The following is a 10,624-nucleotide window of genomic DNA, read 5'->3' on the forward strand; positions in this document are numbered from 1 at the left end:
CACGCGCAACGACCGCACGCAGTATAAGAAAAATGCTTAAGTGACGTCACCAGGACGTTTTTACCGACAAAAAACGTAATTATTCTAAGTTGTGCAGTGAAGTGACGAGAATTAGACCCAACACAAGGTTGGTTGTAACAACTATTTTGTGCAAGTGCTCGTACATTTTTATTATAAGCGTTGTGACACGACGCGTAACTTTGACCCATTTTTAGCTCCAAGTTAACGCGCGATGTTAACCAGTAGCCATTTTTTGTACGTTGAAAATGAAGGCGCGTCCGGGTGTGCGCACTAGTACGTTCGCAGAGGGTGAGAGTTCGACGACGACTGGCGGCTCTCGGCCGCGTGTGCGGCGCGGTGAGCCGCTAGAAGCTTCTCACCATAAAAGGCGAGAGGCCTCCGACCAATCAGCGGGCCGCATTGCTAACGGCTAGCTCGGAATGTTCTAGGCGCGCGATAATATTATTACCTACGCGCGCACCCAGATTCGCTTACTTATTTAATTATCCAAAATCACATACACACAGTGTAAGTTCGACATGTTCAATTTACAGTTGACATAGTTAAATATATTATTATTACGGTGCAAATATAGTACCTATTCATTGATAGGTACATAGGTACACACACATAGATACATTTCAGGTTAAAGGCAAATTAGATTCATAAGTAACTACATTTACATAATTAACAATATGTAGGTCTATCAACTACCTACTTCTGGTGGCCATCGTCAACAGTTGCCATCCGTCCGGGTTTCCCCGGATTTGTCCTAATTTAGAGGGTGTCCGGGGAGCGTCCGGGCAGGGTTTTATTTATTATCCGGGTATAAAAAATTAAATCTTGGGCCAATGCCGGGCAATGCAACTAAATTTTATAAAAACCTGTTGACATAGGGTTCTGGGCCCCAAAATCCGGGGTTTTCACGCGTCTTATCCTGGTTGTCAAATTTTGAGATGGCAACCCTTTTTGAAGGTCCAAAATCAATGAAAAATTTGGACTCGTTATGCCCGCTTATTTATGGAAATGCTTAGCAAAGCTTGTAGGTACCTATTATGAGTATAATCACACATGTCTATTTTTTTGGAAATACATACATAGGTATTATTACACATAGAAAACATCCAGACTATTCCAGACCAATGCAAAGGCAAACAGTCAAGGTCATGCACGTAAATGTGCGGGGATCGAACCCGCGACCTCAGGCTTAGTAATTCAGTACGCGAAAGCGAACCCTTTAGAAGTTATGAATTAACAGCTTTGGACTTCTTATTTTTAGATAACAGTAACACAGCACTGTCGACAAACTGTTCAGCAGTTTGGCAGATTAGTATTAAGTAAAATCAATGTTACTTTTATGAGATAAAAAAATTAAAAAAAAGATACCCTAAAAATAACATTAAGTACTAACAATAATCGATTAATGTATAATGTAACGTACACTTGTAAGGAAGTGTACGTTTCCAAAAAATGTCGTTGTCAGAGATTGACTGAGTTTAATAAACAGTATATTATTAGAAAACCCTTATAAGTTGGGAAAAAAGCAAATGATACCGCGATCTAAAACCAGACAGCGCCATCTATTGGTGAGCGCGCATAAACTTATATTTTCTCTAGCTAGCGCGTGTTTGCCCTAAACCATATGGATGGGTGCGAAGTATAAGGTGGGGGAACCACGAAACGATCGCAGCGCGCGTCATGGCCAAAAAAGAAACTTTCTGTGGCGGACGCCGTCACTTTTTACTAGAGATGAAACGGATATCCGGCAACTATCCGGTAAGCCGGATATCCGGCCTAAATTTACTATCCGGCCGGATACCGGATAGTAGCTCACTATCCGGCCGGATACCGGATATTAAAAAACAACGAAAATTTCCTATAATAAAATGAAACACATTCATCTTTGAGTTAAATATCCATAAAATGGCTTATAATAATGACGATTTTTATCTAAAGTCTAAAAAGTTACAAAAAGCCATATTAAGGCCTTTCAAAAAACTAATTTCCTTTCTGGGCTATCCACTCTAATGACGAATACATAAATAGTAAACATATTTTAATGTCGAAATATTGCCTAATAAAATAGGCGATCTTTTTTTCACTGATGGTCTGATGACATACAGGGTGACTTTGAAATCGTTGGCATCCTTTTAATATAAGACTACTCATAAAACATAGTGCATTCCCCAAATATGAGACAAATCCAATGAGATTTTTTGTCATTATTTTAACTATTAGTTCCATTCCCCAAATATGAGATTTGTCTCATATTTGGGAAATTGGATATTGGATTTGTCCAATGATATTTTTTGTCATTATTTTAACTACTTAGTTCTAAGCACTTCTAGCTATAGTAATTCCATGTATGCGTGTTTGTCTTGTTGGTTGTCCTAATAAATAAAATTAAATGAATAAAAATAAACTATGTATTTGTATTAGTGTGCTCTTAAAGAGTTTAAAACTATTGTATAGTCAACAGCACATCATCCTATACATTTTGTTGCAAAATAACACTTAATACATTGAAATAAGATGCCACAGAATGAAGATTGATGTGCTGTCGTCTGTACAAGATTTCAAATATTGAAATTTTAATTCATTTGATATGACTCATATTTGGGGAATCATGAGTAAAGTCTTATTTTAAAAAGAATGCCAACGATTTAAAAGTCACCCTGTATAATGCAGTTCAGTCAGATTATGCAGCAAGTAAACTAATTGAATTTTCGCTATTCAATCACATACTCACGATGGCAACCGAAATCGCCCGAATTGATCTGCCCCTTAGACGAGTGGCAAAATCTGACATTCTATTCGAACGAATTCGATTTTTGAAAAGTGTGACTTGTCTAGTCTACTAGACCCACTAATCGCGTTCGAAGCACCTGTGTGGCGCTAAACTCGTTACGACATGCAACATGACAATGGGACAACTATCCGGCCGCCGGATATCCGGCTATCCGGCCTAGCAGCTCGCCGGATATCCGGTATCCGGTATCCGGCCAAACAACTATCCGTTTCATCTCTAGTATTTACATAAGTAGTCCGAGATGATGTTTTTGAAATATACACATTGTGGTTGAATCTTGATAGTGGTTTTATTTCGCCTACTTCTCAAGATATTTTTTGGGACTTGAACATGGTCCTCGAGCCGGGTTGGCATCTGAGAGGCTTTGTCTTGTCCACTTGCGGTACCGACTAGGCGGCCGATTGCCGTCGATGGTGCTTTCTGGGTGTTTGGTGTTCCGAACACGACTCTTGGAGTAATTAGAAGGAAGTTGAGGAGACGGAAGCCATACCGATCCAGAAGAGGCGCAGTTTACCAGTCGGGCCGACAGGGGGAGCCACGTACGAGCTTCGAGAAAGGAGCGGATGGAGGAATGACGGATTATTTACAATGGGACAGTGACAGTGAGTGAAGTGATAAACTGTAAGTAAATTTGAACTTTATTTACATAGACAATTTTACTTTGAAACTTTGAAGTGATACAAGCAAGAAGAAGAATTTGAACTTTATTTATATGGACAAATTAACTTAGTGATTTTAAAGAAATATTTTATGGACTTGTAATAAATTTAGTGTAGATTTAGACTTAGAATAATTTCGTTAAAAGTTAACTTACGGGGAACCTATGCCCGATTTTTTCTAAGTGTCTTAATTCTAAACACTTAGAAAATTTTTGCAAACTTCTCAAGGGACTTAGTCGTTTTTAGCTAGTGAAATTTTACTTATATCGGACTTTTGTTTAGTGATATTTTTAAGTGTTGTAATTTTACAAATCATTTATTTATTATTGTAATTAAACAATTTTTCTATTATGGAGGGTTTAATACAGTTGCAAATTGATTGTCAAAATACTATATCTAAGGGAAAAACGAACTTTAAAAAGGCTGGTAAAGATCGTTTAACTATTGCTTACATTGAGACACGATTAGAAAATTTAGATCAGCTATGGCAAACTTTTTGTGAAACACATAGGCAAATTATTAGCGAGTATGAACCTAAAGAAAGAAAACAATCAATATATGAGTTACAAAATGTTTATGAAACAACAGAGGAATTATACTTAGATTACAAAACAATACTTAAAGAGGGATTAAACAAAATTTCACAAAATAACACTGAAAAAAGCTGTACAATTGAAAATAAAAATCCTATTAATACATCATGTCATGTCAATTTGCCGAAGATTTCTATACCTATGTTTTCAGGTTTGTACACTGAATGGGCTTCATTTAGAGATTTATTCATTTCACTGATCCACAAAAATGATACATTGGATGACGTTCAAAAGCTACATTATTTAAAAAGCCATTTATCGGGCGAAGCGGAGAAACTTTTGCGTCATGTGTCTATTACCGCTAGTAACTATCAGATTTGTTGGAAACAGTTAAAACATAGGTATGATAACAAAAAATATTTATCGGACAATATTTTAAAGCGTTTAATGGGTATTAAGCCATTACAAGTAGAGTCATCTAGTGCTATTAAGGAGGTATTAGACACAACAAATGAATGCTTACACGGTTTAAATAATCTCGGCATTGACACTAGTTCCTGGGATATAATTGTTATTCACATAATAAGTCAAAAATTAGATTCAGAATCAAGAAAATTATGGGAAGCTAAGGCTAGCGAGACTTTTGATGTTTTACCTACTCTCACTATTTTTAATGATTTTCTTGAGCATAGATTCAGAGCCTTAGAATTTTTGAGTTCGAAATCAAGCAAGCCTAATGTATCTTCTCGTAGCAACCCATCTAATAATACATATGTACAAAAATCACTTCATGTATCTACATTATCATGCCCCTTTTGTAACGAGAATCACAAAATAATTAATTGTAAAAAGTTTCCTAAAGAGGACTCGGATTCTCGACGTGAATTTATCCAAACTAAAGGGCTTTGTTTTAATTGTTTGGGTCCTAATCACTCCGTCTACACATGTCGTCAAGCCTCTAGATGTCGAATCTGTAAACGAAAACATCATTCATTGTTACATCCCAAATCTATCTTAAAGATATCGAAGTCTGAGGAAGGAGTAGAGTCAGGCGATCAGAGTATAAATGTTTCAGTTGCAACCACTAATGCTGAAGAAACTCATGATCAAACCACAAATGTTGTTTCTTACTTCTCTAAAGCTAGTAGTCAGGTCTTATTAGCAACTGCTTTAGTTAAAGTTACGAATAATTCAGGAGTTCAAGAAACGTTAAGGTGTTTATTGGATCAGGGATCTCAAGCGTCTTTTATCACCGAGTCTACAGTTCAAGCTCTTGGATTGAAGAAGGTGCCTAGCAAGGTTTTTATCTCCGGAATAGGTAGTGGCACAGATGACAACGCTTCATTGGCGTCGAAATCTGTTGTTTTTGTGAAGATTCAGTCGCTACACGATCCCGGAACTGTTTTGGTTGTTAAGGCACATGTTTTGAACAGATTGACATCAGTCATTCCTTCTTCCAGAGTTGGTGTTAAAATTTGGCCACACTTGGTAGGTATAAAGTTAGCTGATCCAAAATTCTATATACCAAACAAAATTAACATGTTGTTGGGAGCAGAAGTATACAGCCAGATTTTAGTCGATGGTGTTATTAAAGGTCCTGTAGGATCTCCTGTAGCTCAGAACACCACCATCGGCTGGATATTATCTGGTCAGATTCAATCTGAATCTCTAGTTGAGCCCAAGGCATGCCACAACATCGTAAGTATGCACACACAGTTAAATGAGACCGAAATATTGCGAAAATTTTGGGAGTTAGAGGCAGAACCTTCAAGCAAGAAGCAATTGACTGAAGAAGAGAAGTTGTGTGAAGAAATTTTCACCAAAACAACCACCAGAGATCCTACTGGGCGGTATATAGTCAAGCTTCCATTCCGTAATGAAGATCCGCAGTGCCAATATGGAAATTCAAACCTCATCGCTGCCAAAAGACTTCAAATGTTGGAAAGAAGACTGGATAGAGACCCAAATTTGAAGCAACAATATTCTGATGTGATAGCAGAATATATTGAGTTAGGTCACATGGAGATCGTACCCGTAGATCAACAAGACAAGTTAGGAACTGTTTATCTTCCACATCATGCCGTTATCCGTGAAGATAAGACCACTACCAAAGTCCGAGTCGTATTTGATGCATCGTGCCAAGGTGATAATGGCGTATCACTTAATAGTGAACTCATGATAGGGCCTACCTTACAACCGGACTTAAGGCATCTTGTGTTGCAGTGGCGTTCACATCCGATATGTTTGATTGCAGACATAATAAAAATGTATCGCCAAGTCAAAGTCACTGAGTCGGATGCAGACTTTCAACGCATATTGTGGCGCAACGATTCTGGGTTGCAACATTTGAGAAGTCTGCGTGTTACTTTCGGGACGGCCTCAGCACCTTACTTGGCAGTTAAGGTATTACAGCAGATAGCTAAAGACGATGGTAAAGAATTTCCATTGGCAGCAGAGAGAGTTTTAAGTCTTTTCTATATGGATGACTTAATGAGTGGGTGTGAGTCTATTGCGGAAGGCATCCAAGTCTTTACGGAAATGAACAGCTTGCTAAACAAAGGCGGATTTCAGCTTCAGAAATGGAAGAGTAATGATGAGGAGTTACTGCAAAGAATAGGGGCAAACAAAAGAAACAAGGATGAAAAGGTTGAAATTAAAGCGGAGTCTAGTAACATTCAGAAAGTTCTTGGTTTAGCTTGGGATAGTGTAAAATACACATTTGAATACACTATTGAACTTCCTGAACTGAAAATTCCTGTTACTAAGCGTAGAGTGATATCCGACATCTCACGTTTATTTGATCCTCTGGGATTCATAGCTCCTCTCATTATTACGGCCAAGGTTTTTATACAAAAGCTATGGATAGCGGGCATAGAATGGGATCAAGAACTTCCTCCTCACTTGCTTAATGAATGGATTAAGTATAGAGATAATCTTTTATCTATTACTGCCTTCCACATACCCAGATGGATTGGAACGCGTAAAAATGACACATGCGTAGAGCTGCATGGGTTTTGTGACGCCTCTACTGTGGCATATGCAGCCGTTGTGTATGTGCGTGTGGTGGATCAGGATGGGAACGTAAACGTCACACTTGTGACCGCCAAGACGAAGGTAGCTCCCATTAAACAAGTATCCATTCCTCGCTTGGAACTTTGTGGCGCAGTCTTGTTGGTCAAGTTATTATTGGAGGTATCTGAAGTGCTTGATATACCTAAACATCACATTCATGCTTGGACCGACTCGTCTGTCGTGTTAGCCTGGTTAAGTAGTCATCCAAGTAGGTGGAAAACTTTTATCGGGAATAGGGTTTCGGAAATTTTGTCAGTTACTGATAGAAGCCAGTGGTCCCACGTTCGGTCAAGCGATAACCCTGCAGACTGCGCGTCCAGAGGCATTACATCTTTTGATGAGTACGATGAGCAGTTATGGAAGAAGGGGCCAGGTTGGTTGAATAACATATCAATAAATTACAGTCCACTCGAGAGTTTAGAACAGGATACCAACCTGGAAGAGAGAACTCAAAAGTTGTGTTGTTTGACCTCACAGGACACTGTTGACATCTGGACAAGGTTTTCTGACCTTCGTAGGTTATGTAGAGTCACTGCTTTATGTAGGCGATTTTTGCAATTGACACACTATTCGGGTCAAAGACCTCAGTTTGCGCCATGGTTGACTGCGTTAGAGTTGCGAGAGGCTCTAAATCTGTGTATACGATTTTACCAAGGTATACATTTTCAGGAAGAGATAGAAAACCTCAGCAAAAATAAAACTGTGGGTAAGAAGAGTTCAATTAATTCATTGAACCCGTTTATGGATGCTGACAATATTTTACGAGTTGGTGGACGATTGAGAATAGCCGATGTCTCTATGGATATGAAACATCCTATTTTAATACCTAAAAAGTGTCATTTAACGGAATTAATTATTGCTGACGCTCATGACAAAACATTACATGGAGGAACACAATTAATGTTAAACTATCTAAGGTCACGGTATTGGATTATAGACATGAAGCGACAGGTTAAGTTCCACGTTAAAAAATGTGTACGTTGTGTGCGCTATTCCTCACGTCCAATGCATCAACTGATGGGTCAACTGCCTGCATCCCGAACCACTCCAGCTAGGCCTTTCTACCGAAGTGGTGTTGATTATGCAGGTCCAATAGCCGTAAGATCAGCAAAGGGTAGAGGACAACACTCCACAAAGGGTTATATTTGCCTATTTGTCTGCATGGTCACGAGAGCAATACATTTGGAAATGGTAAGTGATTTGACCTCAGAAGGATTTATCGCTGCCTTTAAACGTTTCGTAGCCAGACGTGGCCATTGTGCTGAGCTGTGGAGCGATAATGGCACCAACTTCGTTGGCGCTTCACGGGAACTAAAGGAATTGTTCGACAAGGAAAGGTCTACAATTGCAGTAGAGATTGCAGATTGGCTATCGACGAACGATACCAATTGGCATTTNTATTATTATTTATTTATGGACTGACAGCAAAAGCTTTGGACTTGTTATTTTTGAGAACAGTAACACAGATAGAACAGGTTAATAATGTAACCTGTCGTTACGAGTACAAGCCATCCCTAAAAATAACACTACTATCAATAATAATCGATTAATGTACGTAACAGTGTGCTTACCATGAGATTACGTTAGGTGTGCTCGCTAGCGACTGCGTGAAAAAATGACATATTGTGCAGCGCCCCTAGCGGCTACTTTCAAGAAACAAAATCTTTATAGATATTTTTGACGTACTCGCTAGCGAGCACACCTAACGTAAACTCATGGTAGGTGCACAGGTACTATTACTTATTCTGTGATGTAACGTACACTTGTAAGGAAGTGTACGTTTCCAAAAATTTTGATATAAAACAATCTCAGTTATGACGAATTATTACAGTAGATAATTTAGAATACCCTTATAAGTTGGGAAAAAAGCAAATGATACCGCGATCTAAAACCAGAAAGCGCCATCTATTAGTGAGCGCGCATAAACTTATATTTTCTCTAGCTAGCGCATGTTTGCCCTAAACAAATCAACATGTCTTTACATAGCAGAACCAAAACTAAAGGGATTTTCTGCAGTTCCTTGTTTTAAAACTTTTCCCTTACCTACCGCAAATTCAGAACTAACATGGCCGCGCTCGGTGTTGGCCAACAATCATTTAGACATTTACCGGTACGTAATTTCAGTTGCCGTTAATTAGTTTTCACAAATTAGGCTAACTTTCGGATCTTATACAGGGTGGAAACAATAAGTGACCTCACTATTATTTCTAAACTATACAAGATATCGAACAACTGGTTACTGATTCTGAAAATGCTTCATGAGCTCTATCAAACGGTATCAATGATAGATTACAGGATAAACTGGATCTATCCGAAAATTCAATTTTACCAGCTTCCAGAGTAAACCAGTTTTTCGATATCTTGTAGGTATAGTTCAGAAATAATCGAGTGAGATCACTTATCGCTTTCAGCCTGTANTATTCCACCTCATACTCCAAATTTCGGTGGATTATGGGAGGCGGGAATAAAGTCAACCAAGCATCACCTGAAGCGAGTCATTGGAGAAAGCAAACTCACGTTTGAAGAAATGACAACGGTGTTGTCTCAAATTGAGTCTTGTCTCAATTCGAGACCAATATCAAGACTCGCTGATGTTGACCCATTGGATCCCTTTCCTTTGACTCCTGGACATTTCTTGATAGGAGAGCCATTAGTATTAGTTCCTGATGTAAATTATGAGAACTCCAGCATTAATAGCTTGCGTAGGTGGCAATTGACTCAAAAAATGATTCAGGAATTTTGGCGTCGTTGGTCCAAAGAATACCTGACTCAATTCTTTCATCGGTATAAATGGAACAATGAGATGTCTGAACCCAACATCGGAGATTTGGTTTTGATAATGGAAGATGATCTTCCCCCAGGTCGATGGTTATATGGCATAGTCGTGGAGAAGCACCCAGGTTCGGATAAGCTCACTCGAGTAGTTAGCGTTCGATGTAAAGGGTCAAATGTTATTAAAAGACCTATATGTAAATTACGAACATTACCAGTTACACAATGAAAGGGAACACTGTAACTCATGTTTAAAAAATAAAAATAAAAAATATTGTTTTTGCCTTTAAAAATTACATTTCATTATTGTACAATTAGTATTAAGTAATTTCTTACTATCAACGTTTTAGCTTTAAGATATAGTGATGGACAGTTGTCCATGGGAGGCGGTATGTTTACGCCATTCCTTTATGATATTAGCACATACGCGTAGTGCGTACTATGTAATTCAAGTGCACACCGCTAGATGGCGCTGTAGGCTTTTAACACGCGGTGATAAAGTATTTTTCGATTTACATAAGTAGTCCGAGATGATGTTTTTGAAATATACACATTGTGGTTGAATCTTGATAGTGGTTTTATTTCGCCTACTTGTCAATATATTTTTTGGGACTTGAACAATAGGACACTTTCNAGCCTGTATAGTTACAACATGCGAATTTCCAATATAAATGTAGGTACAGTCTATTGGGGTATGTCCCTACAAATTTTGACCTCGACTCTTGGGCTAATATTCCGTTCGTTATAAAACGGCAACGTCTCTTTTATAACGTTTAATT

General features: G+C 38.4%; 1 protein-coding gene across 1 annotated transcript; it reads left to right on the forward strand.

Moving 5' to 3' along the window:
- Positions 1–3,050: 3,050 nt before the first annotated feature.
- On the forward strand, positions 3,051–10,419 carry LOC114360800 (uncharacterized). Its single transcript, XM_028315596.1, has 2 exons — positions 3,051–8,470; positions 9,492–10,419. The coding sequence occupies exons 1-2, from the start codon at positions 3,819–3,821 to the stop codon at positions 10,072–10,074; spliced, it is 5,235 nt and encodes a 1,744-aa protein (XP_028171397.1). The 5' UTR covers positions 3,051–3,818; the 3' UTR covers positions 10,075–10,419.
- The last annotated feature ends 205 nt before the right edge of the window (positions 10,420–10,624 follow it).

Source organism: Ostrinia furnacalis, unplaced genomic scaffold (genome assembly GCF_004193835.3).
Source record: "Ostrinia furnacalis isolate ACB-3 unplaced genomic scaffold, ASM419383v2 OfSCF5175, whole genome shotgun sequence".
NCBI classification, from domain to species: Eukaryota; Metazoa; Arthropoda; class Insecta; order Lepidoptera; family Crambidae; genus Ostrinia; species Ostrinia furnacalis.

Coding starts and splice junctions, on each gene's coding strand:
- LOC114360800 (XM_028315596.1), top strand. CDS start 3,819: ATGGAGGGTTTAATACAGTTGCAAATTGATTGTCAAAATACTATATCT.